The sequence below is a fragment of the Mercenaria mercenaria genome, chromosome 14, assembly GCF_021730395.1.
Source record: "Mercenaria mercenaria strain notata chromosome 14, MADL_Memer_1, whole genome shotgun sequence".
Classification (NCBI taxonomy): Eukaryota; Metazoa; Mollusca; class Bivalvia; order Venerida; family Veneridae; genus Mercenaria; species Mercenaria mercenaria.
In genome coordinates this window covers 39,748,713-39,772,098 of record NC_069374.1, presented here as the reverse complement: position 1 = coordinate 39,772,098, position 23,386 = coordinate 39,748,713, and the positions used below count along the sequence as shown (strand labels likewise).

At 37.7% G+C, this 23,386-nt stretch overlaps 1 protein-coding gene across 1 annotated transcript in view; it reads left to right on the top strand.

Moving 5' to 3' along the window:
- The window catches only part of LOC123527416 (mitofusin-2-like), a 371,163-nt gene that overhangs the window by 12,146 nt on the left and 335,631 nt on the right, over positions 1-23,386 (top strand). The window contains exon 2 of the mRNA XM_053523313.1: positions 17,504-17,596. Within this exon, the coding sequence (XP_053379288.1) occupies positions 17,548-17,596 (49 nt within the window). The 5' untranslated portion in view covers positions 17,504-17,547. The remainder of the gene's footprint in view (positions 1-17,503; positions 17,597-23,386) is intronic.

The following is a 23,386-nucleotide window of genomic DNA, read 5'->3' as shown; positions in this document are numbered from 1 at the left end:
CACGACTTAGGTTTTTGACGGACATATGTTTTCGACGATGTCGGTATTTCCAGTTAATTTGCATATCCCGGGCATGTCAAGTGGTGATCCGTGGTATTTTGGTGGAATAAACAAAGTTCTACACGTGTCCACATTTCATGACTTAATCAAATAAAAATGGAAAGTAAAATGATATCAACATACCATTTTATACATCTTTCATTTAATCCCAAAACTGGTACGTCAGTGACACTCTCATTTAATCACTTAGAAGCATGGAAATAGTTCAGATGTTCGTCTGCAGACACGGCCATCTTTGTTGTTACTGGTCGTGTCATGCTTTTTAAAAACCTATACCATACAATAAAAATATCACGATCTAATTTAGATGACTCCCTTGCAGAATAAATTAAGAATGTTAAAGCCATTCTTTAATACATGTACTTACATTGCTCATGCTAATAGATGGATCCGGGCTATCAATCAAACTAAATGTTATCTATGATATTGACCAATAAGATAACGCGGATTATTCAGTGCACTTACCTTGTTGCTAACCAACTATTGCTTCCCACAAGCTTTCACTTAGAAACCGTTACTGACTTATTCTTTTAAGTTTGGTACATTTTTTTTTTTCGAAGGAAGTGGTGTTGAGGTGTGCATTAGGAATATGTTATGCCGACGAGTGGTACCCGGAAAGGCTAGAAGGGGGAAGATTTATTTTTTCTGTAAACCAAAGGCCGATTTAGAAAATTGTAAGCGTTGAACATTAAACGGATCAATAAGCAATCTGCTCAAATGTAATTCTAATAAACTTTATATTGAAACTGATGTGTGTGTGTCACTAATGTGCATTTTAGGATGATTGTTCATGCAGAGTAAATGACCCCTATTGTTTTTGGGGTCACTCCGTTAAAGGTCAAGGTCACAGGGGCCTGAACTTTGATAACCAGTTCTGATCAATAACTTGAGAACCACTTGACCCAGAATGTTGAAACTTCATAGGATGATTGAACATGCAGAGTAGATGACCCCTATTGATTTTGGGGTCAGTCTGTTAAAGTTCAAGGTCACAGTGGCCTGTTCATGTAAAATCATTTTTTGGAAATAACTTGAGGACCACTTGACCTACAATGTTGAAACTTAATAGGATGATTGGACATGCAGAGTAGATGACCCCTATTTATTTTGAGGTCACTTGATCAAAGGTCAAGGTCACAGAAGCCTGAACAGTGACTTGAGAACCACTAGGCAGAGAGTGTTGAAATTTAGCGGGATGATTGGACATGCCAAGTAGATGATCCCTATTGCAGCCAACCATCAGTGTCTCTATGACTTTCGCTCCTGACCCCTATTGACTTCTTGCCTATAGGACTTTGCATTGGGGGAGACATGCGCTTTTTTACAAAAGCATTTTCTAGTTGAAGGTTGTTAAAGAGCTTAGAACGACCGGTCGCGGCGACAAAAGGAAATATTATCAGGATTATTAAAAGACCTAAAGGCCAATGAGGACTTTTAATGAAAAATGGTCTGTTAACAGACCGCGGCTGCATAGAACACCGACTGCAACAAGTAATAATTTCGTGACGGGTTGCGAGTCCTGTAAATCGACAATGTAACAAAATACTAGAATTCAGATGTCCATAAGCGTGCAGCCTCAATCAAAATGCCCATAAACAACCCAAATCCTCTAGTGCTGCAAAAATCATTCAAACTTTAAGTGTGTCTGTGTTTGAGAGGCTGTGTCCAATATTTAGAACATGTCATGCACTGGTTAATTACAACTTTCAGGACTTTTCAGTGTGAGTTTGGAGAGTGTTCTGTAATTATATTTAAGAATTGATGTATTTTGGCAGGATGCAAATTACAAGACTTATTATCAAGTATGTTGATCTAAACCACTGTTAGTATATTTTTCCGCTAATAATAGCTGGGCCCCTAACTTTTAGGCGGGGCCCCTAGAATTTGCCTGTAAGGAGCCCAGTTGGCTAATAGGGTCTGAGTGTTAATTTGTATCCCTGATCATGATTTACACTTTACACTCAAGAAACATATGAAAATTAATCCATTTAAAAGGTTATTTGCTAAATAAAGAATTCAGCAGTGTGTAAATAACGTCATAAACACACTAAATGGCTGCCTCCATGATCAGCCATTTTCTTAAATTTCAAACTGCCATATCTTTTTCAATAGTGATCCGATTATAAAAATTCTTTCAGCGTTAAGAAAGGCTTGATGATGGCTTTCATATAGAATTAACTTATTGTCAAGGCTTTCCTTACCCTTTAATAAATGTTATGGTTGGATGCAAAGGTCTACATGAGTAACACGGAGCAGAGTCGATTAATGTAAGGTGCCCAAAGTTAAACAATCAATAATATTTAATAAATACAAATTTGAATAGGACTTACCAATAACTCACTGAAAATATATTAAATATCGTTGAATTCGGTTAAAATGTTGATAAAATGCAAAACAATAACTGTTTTTCGTAATAGGTGATGATTTATACTAAATTCAATGTATTGTATAGATTTTTAGCGTGATTGGCGGGAACCATCGAATACGAAAGTCGTAAAGTGCGTGCAGGTGCTTTCAGCTAACTTCTGTTTTTATCCGAATTGAACTTGCAAAAATCAGATTTCCCGATAATAACCACACACAAAGTGAAGGTCTTGTATTGTTTTGTCGCTTGACAAGTAGGCAATTTAATTATTCTCCTTTCCTATTTTTGGCAATCATATGATTCCTTGCGTCGTCGAAATCCGATGTCAGGGGATACATAGGAAGCGTTTAATTTTTCCTTTCCAATGATGTATATCCTTTTCTGGTGAAAGTTCGTGGATACAAGAAACAACCATTTTATATTTGAATGAAATTAGCAAACCGCAACAAATGTATACTTACAATAAAATATTTAAACTATATCCTTTTAAAAGACATGCAAAAAGCATGAAAAATACCATAAACCTTTCAGAAATATGCAAAACAAAACATGCATGTCTGTTACTAGTGTAAGTTAACCTACTTTCATTTCCGTGCAAGTTCGTGGATGATGTCATCAGTTTATCATGAGATACTGTCAAAACCAAAACGAGGCTGTCAAGTTAAAATGTAACCAAAGCAGACGAGATGATATTTGGGAAATAGAAATATCATTCTATGGCATTTAAGGGGATTATGAGTTAGGGGCAATTTGGGATTAGTAAATACAAGGTATTTCTGCATGCTTGGGCTTTTATTGGTGTTCTTACCTGTTAAAACCTCTTATTTTGACTTTTTTTTTGGTGGTTGGCAAAAGTTTGTGTTTACTTCCGGATTTTCTGTTGGCAAGTGTGCGCCAAAACTGGAATGTGATGTCATATATGTGATGGGGAATCCACAAACTTACACTATCCATGAACTTAGGCTAGACAACGATATATTATCTAGATTCCTTAAAAAACTTTCAAACTATGGCAGTTAAAACAATTCAGAGGTTTAACACGCATGTTCTACATATTGGAAAATGGCCGATTACAGATAAACACATGCGCACTGTGTAGAATCATTGCGCTGCAACGGCATTAAATCACTTAACAGGGTAACTCGTGGGAAGTGGATAGTGGGTAAAATGGTCTCCTGATTTGTCAAACTGGCCTTCTGTCAAACATTTATGAACTGTACTGCCATGTATTAAACATTTAAATAAATTACCAGATTATGAAAATATTAATTACCGACACTTGAAACGTACCCTTTCCTCCCAAAAACGACAAAAGGATCAACAATCCATGAAATGCCTCGAAAGCACTCACCTTTTTAGCCCACCATCATGAGATGGTGGGCTATTCAAATCACTCTGTGTCAGTGGTCCGTCGTCCTTCCATCCGTTAACAATTTCACGCATCTTCTCAGAAACTACTGGGGGGATTTTGACCAAACTTTGTCAGAATGATGTATTGGTACCCTAGTTGTGTCCCTCTGAAAATCAGACTGATTCAACAATATTTGAGTGAGTTATGGCCCTTTGTTTATTTTTATAATTTACATAGATTTATATAGGGAAAAACTTTGAAAATCTTCTTATCCAAAACCACAGGGCCTAGGACTTTGATATTTGGTATGTAGCATCATCTAGCGGTCATCTACCAAGATTGTCCAAATTATTTCCCTAGGGTGTAATATGGCCTCGCCCCGGGGGTCACATGGTTTAATTATATATACTTATATAGGGAAAAATCTTCTTGTCATAACCTACAGCATTCAAATTTGGACCTTATGTATTTGAGTGGCTAGATGAACCTTGACATGAGTTGACCTTGATCTTGACCTAGTGACCTACTTTCACATTTCTGTAGCTACAGCCTTCAAATTTGGACCACATGCCTAGGGTTGTGTACCGAAATAAACTTTGACCTTGACATTGACCTAGTGACCTACTTTCACATTTAATTTGGACCACATGCATAGTTTTGTGTTCCGAAATGAAATTTGACCTTGATTTTGACCTAATGACCTACTTTCACATTTCTCAAGCTACAGCCTTCAAATTTGGACCATGTGCATAGTTTTGTGTAACGAAATGAACTTTGACCTTGAGATTGACCTAGTGACCTACTTTCACATGTCTGTAGCTACAGCCTTCAAATTTGGACCACATGCATAGATTTGTTTACAGAAATAAACTTTGACCTTGACATTGACCTAGTGACCTACTTTCACATTTTTGTAGGTACAGGCTTCAAATTTGGACCACATGTATAGTTTTGTGTTCGGAACTGAAATTTGACCTTGATTTTGACCTAGTGACCTACTTTCACAATTCTTAAGCTACAGCCTTCAAATTTGGACCATATGTAGAGATGGTACCTAAGGCTACATATTCAGTGACAACATCAACAAATCAAGTGCAAAACTGAAGCGCATATCGCTTTTCTCACACTAGCAATATTTTAAAATAGCACCGTGCAGTAAATACGGGAACTTTTGACAGTGACATCGGCTTCGTTGTTTTTGTGGATTAGTTAAAGAAAGGTGATTGTCATTTCTTTCTAACTAACACAGCCATTTTATTTATACTAAAGAACGTCGGCATTATATTAACAGAAGTTTCTGTAACGGTAGATTCCGCAAGGTAAATGCTGTTCCGCACGCCTCGGTCAATATGCAAATTAGGTACATTTGTAAATACAAGGGGGCGTGTCATAAAAAGTGAAATAATTTCTTTCGGCACAGTTTTTTGGTATGGTTTGGTGTGACCATCAATAGAATATACAATTTTATATCGCTCTGTTTTAACTCGTACATTTTAAGGCCTTGATTATTCTTGGCAAACGAATTTTGTAAAATGTTCAGGGATTCGATGTTGTAAAATTCATATAGTCCGTTTATATTTTTTCTCACGAATAATATTTTCTTTCATATGATCATACCACACCTGTTAATTATCGGCAGTAATAAATAAAATAAATTGTCTTTGAATAAATTCGTTTGAAAATGAAAGATAATTCTCAATTTTTCTGTTTGAATGAATGTTCATAGACCTTGAAGTAAACTATATTATTTGGAAACACATCCGAATCTATGCATACTTTGTTCACATAACTAAATAGTCCTAACAGAGTTATCTGTCACTGGCTTCACTTTTCCAAGTAGGACCAATTTTTTATGCCCCCGAAGGGAGGCATATAGTTTTTGAACCGTCTGTCTGTCGGTCTGTCGGTCTGTCAGTCTGTCGGTCTGTCGGTCTGTCCGCATTTTTCGTGTCCGGTCCATATCTTTGTCATCGATGGATGGATTTTCAAATAACTTGGCATGAATGTGTACCACAGGAAGACGACGTGTCGCGCGCAAGACCCAGGTCCGTAGCTCAAAGGTCAAGGTCACACTTAGACATTAAAGGTTATTGCATTGATGGGCGTGTCCGGTCCATATCTTTGTCATCAATGGATGGATTTTCAAATAACTTGGCATGAATGTGTACCACAGTAAGACGATGTGTCGCACGCAAGACCCAGGTCCGTAGCTCAAAGGTCATGGTCACACTTAGACATTAAGGGATAGTGCATTGATGGGCGTGTCCGGTCCATATCTTTGTCATCGATGGATGGATTTTCAAATTACTTGGCATGAATGTGTACCACAGTAAGACGACGTGTCGCGCGCAAGACCCAGGTCCGTATCTCAAAGGTCAAGGTCACACTTAGACATTAAGGGATAGTGCATTGATGGGCGTGTCCGGTCCATATCTTTGTCATCGATGGATGGATTTTCAAATAACTTGGCATGAATGTGTACCACAGTAAGACGACATGTCATGCGCAAGACCCAGGTCCGTAGCTCAAAGGTCAAGGTCACACTTAGATGTTAAAGGTCTTTTTTCATGATAGTGCATTGATGGGCGTCTCCGGTCCATATCTTTGTCATTCATGCATGGATTTTAAAATAACTACGCATAAATGTGTGACACAGTAAGACGACGTGTCGCGCGCAAGACCCAGCTCCATAGGTCAAAGGTCCTAAACTCGAACATCGGCCATAACTATTCATTTAAAGTGCCATCGGGGGCATGTGTCATCCTATGGAGACAGCTCTTGTTCGGATTAAATATTGCCTTTCAGCAAGAAAAATGAAGTATGAAAGTGAAACCATTATATAATTGAGGTACTCCGGTATTAAGTTTTCAACAGAAAGTGATATCAGATGCAGTTTGATTTTTTAGGTACCATCTCTAGTTCTCTACCACATGCATAGTTTTGTGTACTGAAATGAACTTTGACCTTGAGATTGACCTAGTGACCTACTTTCACATTTTTCAAGCTACAGGCTTCAAATTTGGACCACATGTTCTGAATTGAAATTTGTCCTTGATTTTTATCTAGTGACCTACTTTCACATTTCTCAAGCTACAGCTTCAAATTTGGACCATGTGCATGGAGCATGCTCAATTTAGCCATATACAAGAAAGAAATCATTGAATATTTAAAGGTCACATGTTTTTATTCACAAAAAATGCTTCAAAATAAGAGTTGCTTTTGCAGGAGTCATCATATTATTATTAAATGCATACTTTTGTTGGCTTTTTATTTCGATTGTACTAGAAAATCTTGTAAGAAAGGATAAAAAAGTCTGAAAATCACGATCGCGAAAACATGTGACAAATATGAAAAAACGAAAGCAAACATTTAAAATTCTTGATAAAATACCCGTTTTAAATTTCATCTTTTCACCAGAACTATTCCATACTTAAAATATCTGATTATTGAAAACATTTATATTTTATTTTGCCCTAGCAAAATACCTAGGCAAAGATAATAAATTTGCGTAACGGCCAACTGTTTTATTTAATTGAATCAAGCTTTAAATTTGCAACACATATTACACAATACAGCATAAGCTGTTACCGCTAACTAACAAGAGGTACAAACATGATAATCTGATGCTGCATTGTTTATCAATCAACTATTACATACTGATGATAACCATGTGTCAGTCGGCGCGTGGCGTGATTGACAACTGTCAGTAGCTAATTAACATACGACGCTCCGCCTACTGCCATACTTACGCTGGTGTCGACAAACAGTATTGAAGTTCACTGGGATTTTGATTGACAAGCGCATTACGCATCAAAGAGTATTACCGCGAGACAAGCAAACGCACACGGCATATTATGTGCGGGTTAGATACGAGTTTTTATTGATTTTTGCGGGTCAAAACCGGAACCTCGGGTCCACTGAACGCTCTTCTAACATTTTTGTACTATTTCTAAAGGTTTTCACACCCATTGAAAATTGTGAAAGACCGTCTGCAATTGTAAATGGGTCCGATATTCGGTACTACTTTTATAAAGAAAAAATCGCTTGGAGTAATCTCCCTTGCTTTGTTTACGATTTCGGAGGGGGAATTTCGGACGTAGGGGAATTTCGGACTGCGGTAGGGGAAATCCTTGGCTGTGGGGGAAATCCTCGGCTGGGGTCGAGGCCGATATTCGGCTTCTGCTATAGAATAAAAAAAAAAACCTGTACGTGAACATACCTGGGTCCCTTTGGAGGGCCAGAACGTCGGTGTAGATGTATGGACAGACTTGAAACTTGCCAGGATTATCCCCAGATGATTGATCGTTTGACCTGTGAGGTAAATCCGATCAAATTATTTTGTAAACACTTCAAATTGGGCCTTTGAATATGATTTTCGCATCAATTTAATAAATGTCCAGTTTAAACAGCTGAATACTTCTTTATTTTAAGTTGGCGGCCAGGATTACTTATGTAATATGCTTATGCATTTACACGTATGCCTGCACCAGAATATCTTCATGGAAAATCGAAATGAAAAAGTACAGCTTAAAAAACTAACACCACTACTCACCGTTTTTGATTTCTGACCTCTGTGGTAGCCGCATCCCTCGGCGTGGAAGACATCAGGTACCGTATAGCGGGTTATTTCTGCGGTCAAAATATTCTGCGTTTTGGCTCCAAAAAATGTGAAACAAATTTCTGCGTGTATAATTTCTGCGTTTTCACTTAATAGGAAGAGAAATTTCTGCGTTTTGGGTGCCAAGGAGGAGGTAATTCCTCGCATGATCGGATGTTGTGAGAATGATAGAGTATGAAAACAATAAACTAAATTACTGGTAACTGCTGTAAAGTAACTTTGCGTTTAATGAATACATTGTAGGATATAATAACTTGCGAAATGAAAAATATAAGTCCAACAACAATAGATTATTGCACAAACACCAACTGCAAACTACGGTATATATATATAACGGTTACACTCATATAAATGTTACTAAAGGATACCTAGTTTGGAAGATTGCCACAAGGGATTAATAAGAACAACACAAGTGAAATTCACTCAGTTTATTTCATTCACAAAAGAAAAACGTTTTCTGAGGGATTAACAGTTAGGACTTTGATTATCATCACACCTAATCATCATTATTATACCATTATCGGTAATTGTTAGATGGCGAGGTAATTTTCAATAATTAGACCAGGCCATTGTGAACTTCGGATTACCTGGGATAACATAACGTGGAACAACGTTGGTGAAAAAATGCAGATTTTTTGCGTTTTAAATTTTTGCTGGATGAATATTCTGCTGGAAATATTTTTGCGATTCTACCGAGAGACCGCAGAAACACAGAAATATTTCCCCCGCAGAAATAACCCGCTATACGGTAATAGGGTGTGTGGTACATATTTGGGAATTTAATGGGTGAAAATATCAACCCTTTGGTACTAATACTAATATGCAGACCCGTATGAAACATTTTGGGAAGGGACCACAACAAATTAATGCATTCATAATTATATAATTATGGAGGAGAGGGCACACAGCATTTGTGTAAATTTTCAGGGTAAAATCAAGTCAATTTTGGCCAGGACTTTTTTGTGGGGGAGGGGGGCATGCCTTCCCACCCAAATGTACACAGTATGAAAAAGCAAGACACATGCATTTTATTTAAGGCAGTGTCTAACTGGTGGAGGGTCTAATATTTTACAAAAGTATTTAATAAATAGTGATCTGTTGGCCGCCGACATTCGTTATACATAAGTTACATCAAAATGAATATCTGCCGGACCAGGGCCTAAATTATTTTTTCTTTTTGCCGCTTCCGTCCAACCCACCAGAATTGCGCCGGTCGAAAATTTTTTGACCCAAAATGTAGGATCATTTTTTTTATATTTCTGTTCATTAAATATTTTTTGTCACGTATCTTCTCGTTGAATTTGAACTGAACCAGGAAAAGAAATAGAATGTGTTGCAGCTAACAAGAGTTCCAGAAATGAAAACGAAGCTGAAACGAAAACGTGCAGTAAGTTGAATTGAGAACAAATTCTCTGTATAAAGATCTCGTTTCCCTTAAAATAGTCGAATTTTTCTTAGCTGAAACAAATACAATGTAGTAAAACAATTGTACAGAATCCTTGTGATTCACATGTTTATAAATGACATGAACCCATTTAATTATCCGTTGGCGACGTAGTGCCTTTGTGTGATTGAATACCATAGCAGAAACATAACATTGTCATCCATAGATGCAGGACTTTCTATATACTTGTAAAAGCACTAGCCAATTCCGAAACGTTTTTACTAGAAAATATATAAGTTCTTAGGTCAAGTCAAGGTCACAGTGACCTGGAACAGTTAAACGGTTTCTGGACGATAACTTGAGAAGGCTTGGGCCTAGGATAACGAAACTTAATAGGGAGGTTGATCATGATCAGCAGATGACCCCTATTGATGTTGAGGTCAGTAGGTGAAAGGTCAAGGTCACAGTGACCCGGAACAGTTAAATGGTTTCCGGATGATAACTCAAGAACGCTTGGGCCTGGGATCATGAAAGTTGATAATGAGGTTGGTCATGACCAGCAGATGACCCTTATTGATTTTCAGTAGATCAAAAGTCAAGGTCACAGTGACCCGGAACAGTTAAACCATTTCCGGATGGTAACTTGAGAACGCTTGGGCCTAGGATCAGGAAACTTAATAGGGAGGTTGATCATGACCAGCAATGACCTCTATTTATTTTAAGGTCAGTAGGTCAAAGGTCAAGTTCACATTTACCCAGAACAGTAGAACTTTTGTGTACAGTGATCAGATAATTTCTGTTCCTTGTGCAATTACTGAATGCAGCAAGGGGGGCATTTCGTGTTCTACGAGCTCTTGTTTAACATAAGTTTGAAAAGAAATTACCAAGAAATGCAAGATCTACATTTGTAAATGTTCGCTTGACATGTTAAAATTAAAAACATACAAAGTTACTGTAGCCCCAGAAAGGCATAAATTAAACATGTGCCCGGCTGACTTCGATGTAATTGTCTCGTATTTTCGATATTTTCAGCACTTTGTTGTGTTTTATGCCCCTTTCTCAAAGTGCCCTGCCATTTTTAATAGCACCCTGTGCCCTTTTGAGTCAAGTAAATATATGCCTTACTGTAAAAACACCCCATGTGTCCTGTTTATTGTCCTCTCCCGCTGCACGAGCTGCTTCCGTTATGCAATATACAACATCACTTTATTACACCTGTCATCAATCTTCAAGGTCGCTTCCGTATACACACGTGACCGCCTTTTAGGTCCGCCCCACACGTCGATCAAACCAATTAAGCTAATCGCGACAATTTCAAAGCATTTTTTTGTTTTACATCTGTCAAGCTAGACGTCTTGAGGGCTGGACTGCGCACATGCTACACTTCTCTCAGCTTGCGAAGTCAATAATAAACTCAAAATATTTTTGGGATCTTTTTGGGCATCACTTTAGTAATATTATCATTATTAGAGACAATTAAAACTTTTGATTTAGCAGTTGTTGTCTAGATGTAAGTATACTAATTTAAAAAAGGTGAGACTTAGTCTTTGAAAATGCATGAAAATGTTACAAACAAATAACACCATTAAACTTCGATAATATTTGAATGCAAATAAAGAACCCCAAAACATTTTGTTCTTGACTCTTCATTGAACACTATCGATTGATTAACAAAAGTTCATATGAAGTCGCCTGCTGGTCGTCCTTTCTGAAGAAAAAATGTATTGAACCACAAAAAAACTATATACAGAACTGCAAGAACCTCTTGTTTAACATCTGGGGATACTTTTGGTCAATTTGAAATGAGATTGATTGTGCACGCTTGCGAAAATAATTACTTTATGGACACGTTATTATAATTTTGGCGGGAAAGAAGCACATGCGTTTCATGACAGATATTGTGTTTGCGGAAGCGCTACTCCAGTCACTTTTCAGGTCAATATAAATCAAAAGAGAATTTACGGCGGGAACTAATATTTCCTGTCCACTTCTGGTCATGAGAAGGATAACCTGTCTTTTGCATTCGATACACCTCGTCTGATTCAACGCATAGGCGCTGCCACCGAAAACGTTATGGATGCTGCCATTTTTAGCTCATCGGATTTTTTGAAAAAAATGATGAGTTATTGTCATCACTTGATCGGCGTCGGTGTCGGCGTTGGAGTTGCCTGGTTAAAGTTTATGTTTAGGTCAGCTTTTCTCCTAAACTATCAAAGGTATTGCTTTAAAACTTGCAACACTTGTTCACCATCAATAGCTGACTCTGTACAGCAAGAAACATAACTCCATGTTGCTTTTTGGAAGAATTATGGCCCCTTTTGGACTTAGAAAATATCAGATTTCTTGGTTAAGTTTTATGTTTAGGTCAGCTTTTCTCCTAAACTATCAAAGCTATTGCTTTGAAACTTGCATCATCATCAGAAGCTGACTCTGTACAACAAGAAACATAACTCCATCCTGCTTTTTGCAAGAATTATGGCACCGTTTGGACTTAGAAAATCAGATTTCTTGGTTAAGTTTTGTGTTAAGGTCAGCTTTTCTCCTAAAGTATCAAAGCTATTGCTTTAAAACTTACATCCTGCTTTTTGCAAGAATAATGGCCCCTTTTGGACTTAGAAAATATTAGATTTCTTGGTTAAGTTTTATGTTTAGGTCAACTTTTCTCCTTAACGATCAAAGCTATTGCTTTAAAACTTGGAGCAGTTATTTGCCATTAAAAGTTGACTCTGCACAGCAAGTACTGTAACTCGACATTGCTTTTTGCAAGAATTATGGCACCTTTTGGACTTAGAAATTCATGGGTAGGACAATATTTCTATTATACAGAGGCAAAAAAATCAGATGAGCGTCTGTTATTCGATGTCGCCGCGCAAAATTCATCGGATTTTAGTATGAAAGTAGCTAAGAATCTCACGTTTCATGACTTGAAATACAGACGGTAAACAAAAATCTTGAACTCTGAGCACTAAAAACGAATTTATTGCTGATGCACTCTGTATTATATTTTGGCAGGAAAACAATACACATGTGTTTCATGTTGTAAGTTTTCTGTTGTTGAATAATTCATTATTAAATGTGTGCATATTTTCCTCGTAACATATGCGAATAGATTTCAACATTTAGAGGCTTATGTAAATTACTTTAAGTAAAGTTTCAGAAATGTAGATTGTCTTTGTACACAGTATTTACGGAAGGAAAGTTTTAGATTGGGAGTATGACTTTTTTCAGTGAATCCTTTTAAACCACATTACCATGGATCTGTAGCCTCATCAGATATCACTCTCTCTCGTCTGTTAAAAAACCCAATGAAAAAAATTAAATTATCAAAAAAAAAATAAACCCTACGGAATTGAAATACGTTTTTCACCACCACACGTCCTACCCAGACTGAGGTCCACCTCTCCCACGTAAAATGATAACAACAATTTAGAATTTTAGTCGTTGTTGTAGAAGAGCAGAAAGAAACTTAATTGTGTCATTTAAAATTTAGATTTTTATGCCCCCGGCATCTACTGATGCGGGAGGCTTATAGTGATTGTGCTGTCCGTTCGTTCGTCCGTCCATCTGTCCATCCATATGAGGTTAACCGAATGGGACTGTTTCGTCTAGCATCAATACCCCTAACTAGAATGACTTGATACTAATGCAGATGTAACCTGTGACCATTCCTCATCTTCAGACATCGCCTGACCTCAGTTTGACCTTGACCTTGAACTTGACCTTGTTTTGGACTTAGGTTGCTTTGTATCGACAAGGATGTCACCGGGGGCATCAAGTGTTTATTGAACGCAGCTCCTTGTTTTTTTGCAAATATTCGCAGAAGTATCAATAAATCAGATATAAAATGACATAAGATTTCTTTTCATATTTTATTCCTTTATCTTTACGAGAAATATAAAATAATTAGTTATAAGTAGCACTAGAATATAAAAAATAATTTGCCTACCTACCTACCTACCCAACTTCACAGAGTAGGCTCAGGAGACAGCAAACAAAGACATTTTTGAATGTCGCTTTAGATATATTGCAGATCACATTTTATTCAGTCTGTTCATCTAATACCATGGTAACTGCAAAAAGCCCAGAGTCCAGGATATATATGACAACAAGACACACAACACACAATTTTCCCTAGGTTCACTCTGACAGATTATTATGTTTGTCCATGACACACAATGATTCCAGTGAAAACGAATCACATAAAAGACAATAGTATCACATAAAAGACAATAGTTTCATGCTGAAAATGCATCTGAGGCCTTCTCTAGCCTTCTGTTTTTCAAAATTTTCTTGGGGGAGATCACCCAACCCCCCCCCCCCCACTTTGGGGCACTAGCACCTTGCCCTTTTCAAATCCTAGCTGGAGCACTGTTATGCAAGAATAGCAATAACGCACGTTTCATTTGTTAAACAACATCTGCAGAAACCCTAAGGCCTTTAGCTTGGCTTGTGCCATCATACAGGTTTTTTCGACTGCAAGGCAGACCAATTTCACAGACTGACATTTATTGTATATCTTTATATTTTTGATGTACATATATAGTTTATTAGCATTATCAGCAATTGTAAATGTAATCAAACCTGATATGAAACTTAAAATACACTTGGGGGTCGATAAATGATACAATGTCTAAAGAGCATAACATATTATCGACCCTGCTTTTACTGTTAATTAAACCGAGATAAATAGATATTTCAGTCAGTTTTTTTCGATCTACTTTCTTTTTTAGCTCACCTGTCACATAGTGACAAGGTGAGCTTTTGTGATCACCCTTCGTCCGTCGTCATTCCGTGCGTCTGTGCGTCAACAATTTCTTGTCTGCACGATAGTGGTTTCATTTATGATTTTATTTTAACCAAACTTGCACACAACTTGTATCACCATAAGATCTCGGTTCCTTTCTTGAACTGGCCAGATCCCATTATGGGTTCCAGAGTTGTGGCCCCTGAAAGGGCCAAAATTAGCTATTTTGACCTTGTCTGCAGAATAGCAGCTTTATTTATGATTTGATCTTTACCAAACTGGCACACAACTTGTATCACCATAAGATCTTGGTTCCTTTCTTGAACTGGCCAGATTCCATTATGGGTTCCAGAGTTATGACCCCTGAAAGGGCCAGAATTAGCTATTTTGACCTTGTCTGCACAATAGCAGCTTCATTTATGATTTTATTTTAACCAAACTTGCACACAACTTGTATCACCATAAGATCTTGGTTCCTTTCTTGAACCTGTGAGATTCCATTATGGGTTCCAGAGTGATGACCCCTGAAAGGGCCAGAATTAGCTATTTTGACCTTGTCTGCACAATAGCAGCTTCATTTATGATTTGATTTTAACCAAACTTGCACACAACTTGTATCACCACAAGATCTTGGTTCTTTCCTTGAATTGGCCAGATTGTATCATGGGTTCCAGAGTTATGGCCCCTTAAAGGTCCAAATTTGGCTATTTTGGCTTTTGCAGCCATATAGAGACTTCATTTATGGTTTGATTTGATACAAACTTCCAAAATATCTTCAACAACAATAAATCTTGGATTCCATGACAAATCAGATCCAATCGTAGGTTCCAGAGTTATTTTATATCTGATTACCTCCCCTGATAGTAATCAAAATGGATTTATAGGACTTATAGGACTTATATGAAATTTCATTATTGTCATTAGTTGGACTGAGCCAATCAGGGTAGATAACTATGGACTGATTTTATGTCAAATTACCTCCCTTTATTTCAAATTAAAATGGGTACATCTCCATAACTAATGAAGATACTGATCTGAAATTTCATTTATGTCAACAGATTTATTTGGCAGATCCTTCTTTTGTTCACTTACAGTATTTTTTTTTTTAATTACTTCCCTTTTATGTTACTATAAATAGCTTATTTTTAGTAACTTTTATATTATTGCCCGTAGGGAAAAACCGAGACCACTTTTCTGTGGTACAACATGGATGTACCTCCAATTTTTAGGTGTATTTTGACATATCTGTACCTTGTAAGAACTTTTTTTTTATTTTTTGATAAATAATTATCTTCCCTTTGTTGTTCCTGTCCTTTGGACTTAGATATTTTTTCTGAAGAGTCCTTCTTGTCCTCAAGTGCAATGATAACAGGTGAGCGATATAGGGCCATCATGACCCTCTTGTTTGGAATAACTATTCATAAAAAAAACTTCAGAAACAGAGAACAATGATACATGAGATTATCAAAAAAATCACACCCTCCTTATTTGCGACAATAATTTTCGACCAAATTTTTCCAAATTTCTCCTGGCAGCAAAACTTTGCCAATAAACAAATTCCGCGAAGAGGTACATGTATGATGATGTCATAAACTGCCTCACAATCTATTGTACTTCATGTGACAAAATATGCAAATATAAAGGAGAACTCGAGAGGGTTCGATATATGAAGGGGTCGACATTCTAGGTGAAGCAGCTTCAGTAGTAAAGAACAGACAAAAAACCAAGTAACTAATACTATTTGAATGTTCAAAGGAAAATAAACTTCTATGGGACATGCAAAACAAAACCTATGTTGTTAAATGCTGATCTTAGATGGGAAAAATTCCTTACACTTACAAATATACCCTATGTGCTTAGCATTACTACACAGAGCTTAAAATATTTAAAATAATTAATGTTACTGTTGAAAACCAAAAAAAGAATGGATGACACCTTGCTAAAACGTAATCAGAATATAATATTATGACAATAGCATCGCCTACCCATAATTTCCTTCTCAGCATTTTAATCCCCCGCCACGAGTGGTGGGGGGTTATAGGAATGGTCTCTGTCCGTCCGTTCTTCTGTCCGTCTGTAACACTTTCGTGTCTGCTCCATATCTCCTAAACCCCTTGAAGGATTTCCATGAAACTTGGGCCAAATGATCACCTCATCAAGACGATGTGCAGAACTCGTGAGTCAGCCATGTTGGCTCAAGGTCAAGATCACAACTCCAGGTCAAAGGTTTTAGCCTAACATTTCGTGTCCCCTCTGTATCTCCTAAACCCCTTGAAGGAATTTTATAAAACTTGGGTCAAATGATCACCTCATCAAGACAATGTGCAGAACTCATGAGTCAGCCATGTTGGCTCAAGCTCAAGGTCACAACTCAGGGTCAAAGGTTTGAGCCTTCCATTTTGTGTCCGCTCTGTATCTCCTAATCCCCTTGAAAGATTCATATGAAACCTGGGTCAAATGATCACCTCATCAAGACAATGTGCAGAACTCAAGAGTCAGCCATGCTGGCTCAAGGTCAAGGTCACAAAGGTTTGAGCCTTCCATTTTGTGTCCACTCTGTATCTCCTAAAGGCTAAACCCCTTGAAGGATTTTCATTAAACTTGGGTCAGATGATCACCTCATCAAGAATTCATGATTCAGCGATGACAATTCAAGGTCAAGGTCACAACTCAAGGTCAAAGGTTTGAACTCTGTATTTCCCAAACCCCTTGAAGGATTTTCATGAAACTTGGGTCAAATGATCAGCTCACCAAGATGATGTGCAGAATTCATGAGTCAGTCATGTCAATTCAAGGTCAAGGTCACAGCTCAAGGTCAAAGGTTTACCCTTTCACTATCCATAATAGTGGTGTGGGATTTAGCTGTCTTTCAGACTGCCTTGTTGAGATGTGGTTGATTAGAGGCCACGCAATTGATGTTTACATTTCATGTTTAAATAAAAATGGTCTATTCATTCACAAGATGCTTTTTATTTTGTTAGAGATGACATAGTTATAGATAGCAGTTTGGAGAGGAGAAAAAAGTATGTCAGGAGTGTTTCACTACCAGTCAATGGATTCCCCGGATCTCAGAGGTAAGGATATATGTAGTTGGTTTGTCCATTATCAGCTCAGATTTATCATGTTTTCGTGTACTTTCACTCTACCTGTTATTACTGAATTCGTAAGGGTAGTGGTTATGCTCCCTGAAAAATGTTCTGGGAAGCATGTAGTTGCTGCCTTGTTCCAAACATTCTTGTCAGGGCTATTTTTCAGAATTCATCAAGCTTCACTGACAAGAAGAATTCTGCATATCATTGACATTTCCCAGTCAGTTGATACATTACAGAGGTATGGTCCTTTTCTGATAAAATTTATTTGGATTACTTCTCTACTGTCATCAGGATTTAAATGAAACTTAATAGGACTGATCAGTAAAATGCCATATTGTGCATATCTTACAGACTTTATCCCCCCCCCACCTCAAATTTGTGTTGTGACCATCTCAAAATGTATTTGACAGAGAGTTATCAAACATTAGACTTAGAGTCAAGTTACCTATGCTCGGCCATTTTCATTACATTATTGCAAATACTGTTCTACTTAAATTCTTCAGTTTTGATCAGATTCGAGTGTTACACAGTACACCATTGTAGAATGTAGGTCAAGTAATCAAGCATCCGATTGATCACAGATTTTGGAGTAAAATAAGTGCAGTGCAACTAAGATCAGACCCCACTAATTTCACTAGATACAAACCAATGCGAAGCCACTCATTTTCTGCTCACCTGAGCCAAAGTCTCAGGGTGAGCTATTGTGATCGTTCACCGTCCGTCGTCCATCGTCCGTTGTCCGTCCGTAAACTTTTACTTTAAACGACATCTCCTCATAAACCGCTAGGCCAATTCATCCAAACTTCACAGGAATGTTCCTTGGGTGAAGCTCCACAAAAATTGTTCAAAGAATTGAATTCCATGCAGAACTCTGGTTGCCATGGCAACCGAAAGGAAAAACTTTGAAAATCTTCTTCTCAAAAACCGGAAGCCCTAGAGCTTAGATATTTGGTGTGAAGCATTGCCTAGTGAACCTCTACCAAGTTTGTTCAAATAATGACCCTGGGGTCAAAATTGACCCCACCCCAGGGGTCACTTGATTTTACATAAGAAAATCTTAAAAAATCTTCTCAAAAACCAGAAGCCCTAGAGCTTAGATATTTGATATGTAGCATTCCCTAGTAGACCTCTACTAAATTTGTTCAAATCATGACCCCGGGGTCAAAATTGACCCCATCCCAGGGGTCACTTGATTTTACATAGGTTTCTATAGGAAAATCTTCAAAATTTTTAAAAAATTAAACAAGCCTAGAGCTTAGATATTTGACATGTAGCATTGCCTAGTGGACCTCTACAATTTAATTTGTTCAAATCATGACCCCCGGGTTCAAAATTGACCCTGCCCCAGGGGTCACTTGATTTTACATAGGAAAAGCTTCAAAAAAAATCTAAAAATAAAACAGAAGGCCTAGAGCTTAGATATTTCACCTGTAGCATTGCCTAGTGGACCTCTACAAAATTTGTTCAAATCATGACCCCCGGGGTCAAAATTGACCCCGCCCCAGGGGTCACTTGATTTTACATAGGAAAATCTTCATAAATTTGCTAAAAATAAACCAGAAGGCCTAGATCTTAGACATTTGATATGTAACATTGCCTAGTAGACTTCTACAAACTTTATTCAAATCATGACCCCTGGGATAAAATTGGCCCCGCCCCATGGGGTTACTTGATGTAGCTCATATGACTCAGGTGAGCGATCCAGGGTCATCATGACCCTCTTGTTATAGCTTGTTAAAGGTAGTTGCTTTGTTTTTTAGCTCACCTGAGCACAAAGTGCTCAAGGTGAGCTTTTGTGATCGCTCACCATCTGGCATCCGGCCATTGTCCGTCCACACTTACCTTTAAACAACATCTCCTCCTAAACCACCAGGCCAATTTTGATGAAACTTCACAGGGATGTTCCTTGGATGGTCGTTAAAAATTGCTCAAAGAATTGAATTCCATAGTCATACAGAACTCTGGTTGCCATGGCAACCAAAAGGAAAAACTTTAATAATCTTCTTGTCCAAAACCACAGGTCCTAGGGCTTTGATATTTGGTTTGTAGCATCATCTAGTGGGCCTCTTCTAATATTTTTCAAATTAATCCCCTAGGGTCAAATATGGCCCCGCCCCGGGGGTCACATGGTTTCTATAGACTTATATAGGGAAAAACTTTGAAAATCTTCTTGTCCAAAACCATAAGGCCTAGGGCTTTGATATTTGGTGTGTAGCATCATCTAGTGGGCCTCTAAAAGATTGTTCAAATTATGCCCCTAGGATATAATATGGCCCCGCCCTGGGGGTCACATTGTTTCTATAGATTTATATAGGGAAAAACTTTGAAAATCTGCATGTCAAAAAGAAAAGGGCCTAGGGCTTTGATATTTGGTATGTAGCATCATATAGTGGGCCTCTACCAAGATTGTTCAAATGATCTCCCTAGGCTGAAATATGGCCCCACCCAGGGGGGTCACATGGTTTATATAGACGTATAGGAAAAAAGCTTTAAAAATCTTCTTGTCTGAAACCACAAGACCTAGGCTTTTGGTATTTGGTATGTAGCATTGCCTTGTGGTCCACTACCAAGATTGTTCAAATTATTCCCCTGTGGTGAAAAGGGGCCCTACCACAGGGTTCTCTAGTTTTATATAGACATATAATAGGAAAAAACTTTAAAAATCTTCTTGCCTGAAACTGCAAGGCCTATGCTTTTGATATTTGGTATGGTGCATTGCCTAGTGGTCTACTACCAAAATTGTTCAAATTATTCCCTTGGGGTGAAAAGAGGCCCTGCCACGGGGTTCCCTAGTTTTACATAGACATATACAGGAAAATGTTTTAAAAATCTTCAAGTTCAAGGCGTATGCCTTTGATATTTTGTATGTATCATTGCCTAGCTGATCTCTAACAAGATTGTTCGAATTATGCCTCTGGGGTGAAAAGAGGCCCCGCCCCAGTGGTCACTTGATATATGAGTTATATAGGAAAAAATACTTCAAATATTATCAGGTCATATTTCCAAGACTGTTTAATTATATTTACCTGATGACCCAAAGTGATAAGGGTCACCCGACTGTGACCTTGACCTACTTTCTTGTTTTTTTTTAAGATACAACCTTGAAATTTGGATGACATGTACAGTTTTGCATACTTATCTTAAAACTGACTTTCAGTGACATTGAATGTGACCCACTGACCTACTTTCTTGTTTTTTAAGATACAGCCTTGAAATTTGGATGGCATGTACAGTTTTGCACACTAATCTTAAAACTGACGTTCAGTGACCATGAATATGACCTACTGACCTACTTTTTTTTTTTTGAAGCTTTAGCAAAGAAATTTGTTCAAGCAAGCAACTTTACTCGGGTGAGCGAGATATTATTGTATTATATTTTCATGTTATTAGCTCATCTGATTTTTAAAAAAAAAAATGATGTGTTATTGCCATCACTTGATCAGCGTCGGCATCGGCGTTGCCTGGTTAAATTTTATGTTTAGGTCAGTTTTTCTCCTAAATTATCAAAGCTATTGCTTTCAAACTTGCAACACTTTTTCACCATCATTAGCTGATTCTGTACAGCAAGAAACATAACTCCATCCTGCTTTTTGGATTTTGGAAGAATTATGGCCCCTTTTGGACTTAGAAAATATCAGATTTCTTGATTAAGTTTTATGTTTAGGTCATTTAGGTCAAACTATTAAAGCTATTGCTTTGAAACTTGCAACACTTGTTCACCATCAAAAGCTGACTCTGTACAGCTAGAAACATAACTCCATCCTGCTTTTTGCAAGAATTATGGCCCCTTTGGACTTAGAAAATATCGGATTTCTTGGTTAAGTTTTGTGTTTCGGTCAGCTTTTCTCCTAAACTATTAAAGCTATTGCTTTGAAACTTGCAACACTTGTTCACCATCAAAAGCTGACTCTGTACAGCAAGAAACATAACTCCATCCTGCTTTTTGCAAGAATTATGGCCCCTTTGGACTTAGAAAATACGAGATTTCTTGGTTAAGTTTTGCGTTTAGGTCAACTTTTCTCTTTTACGGTCAAAGTTATTGCTTTAAAACTTTTCTTGTCTTGAACCACAAGACATAGGCCTTTGATATTTGGTATGTAGCATTGCTTGGTGGTCCTCTACCAAGATTGTTCAAATTATTACTCTGGGGTGAAAAGGCCCCGTCCCGGGGCTCGCAATTTTATATAGACTTATATAGGAAAAAAACTTTAAAAATCTTCTTGTCTGAAACCACAAGACCTAGGCCTTTGATATTTGGTATGTGGCATTGCCTTATGATCCTCTACCAAAATTGTTCAAATTAAAACCCTGGGGTGAAAAGAGGCCCCACCCCAGGGGTCCCAAGTTTTACATAGACTTATATAGGGGGAAAATTAAAAACTCTTCTTGTCTAAAAGTTCAAGGCTTAAGCCTTTGATATTTGGTATGTAGCATTGCCTAGTGGTTCTCTAACAAGATTGTTCAAATTATGTCCCTGGGGTGAAAAGATGCCCCATCAAGGAGGTCACTTGTATATTAGTTATATAGGAAAAAATACTTCAAAAATTATCTGATCATTTTTAGCTCGACTATTCGAAAAATAAGTAGAGCTATCCTACTTACCACGGCGTCGGCGTCACACCTTGGTTAAGTTTTTCGTACCAGTCCTCTTTGAGATAAAGCTTTGAAACTTTCAACACTTGTTTACCATCACAATGTCCAGTCGTAGGCAAGAGTACATAACTCTATCAAAGATTTTGGCTGAATTATGGCCCCTTTTAACTTAGAAATCTTGGTTAAGTTTTTCGTACCAGTTCACATTTTGTGTAAAGCGTTTGACATATGACTTTGAAACTTTTATCACTTGTTTATTATAACAGTCTTTATCTGTAGGCAAGAGTACATAACTCTGTCAACTATTTTGACTGAATTATGGCCCTTTTTGGACTTGGAAATTGGTACAGTTTGTGTACAAGTCCATGTTTTGTCAAAACTATTTGACATGTGGCTTCGAAAGTTTGAACAATTGCAAGAGTACATAACTCTGTCAAATATTTTGGCTGAATTATGGCCCTTTTTTGACTTGGAAATTGGTTCAGTTTTTGTACAAGTCCATGTTTTTAGCTCACCTGTCACGTAGTGACAGGGTGAGCTTTTGTGATCACCCTTTCGTCCGTCGTCCGTCCGTCCATCTACAATTTCCTTGTGAACATGATAGAGACCATACTTTTTATTTGATTTTAATCAAACTTGCACTCAACTTGTATGGGCATAATATCTCGGTTCCTTTCGAAAACTAGCCAGATCCCATCATTGGTTCCAGAGTTATGGCTCCTTAAAGGGCCAGAATTTGCTATTTTTGGCTTGTGAACATGATAGAGACACATGGGTGAAAGTTTTCCGTATTATGACGGAATTTCGTATTTTGGACCTTCCCAAAGGTCATTTTTCCAAATCGTGTAAATCCAATGAGATTTTTTTGGGGGTGGGGTGGGGGGGGGGGGGGGTTATTTGCCAGTGCGGTCGTCTATCAGTGGCAAAATAATGACATTCATATTTTCCAGGATGCTAAAAAGCGCTGATTGCAACAATTTGATCGTCCTTTTCCGTTAGGAATACCATATGTAACATTATTCGATAGCCGAAAATAACCGAACGCTGGCGAATATTCATCCAAAAATAGACTGTAGATCAGTTATTTCTGCGGATAAGACTGAAAATGCTGTTCGAAATTTCCATTTGTAACCGATGGTTAACAAATCATTTCTGCACGCGTGTTCCTTTATGACCTCC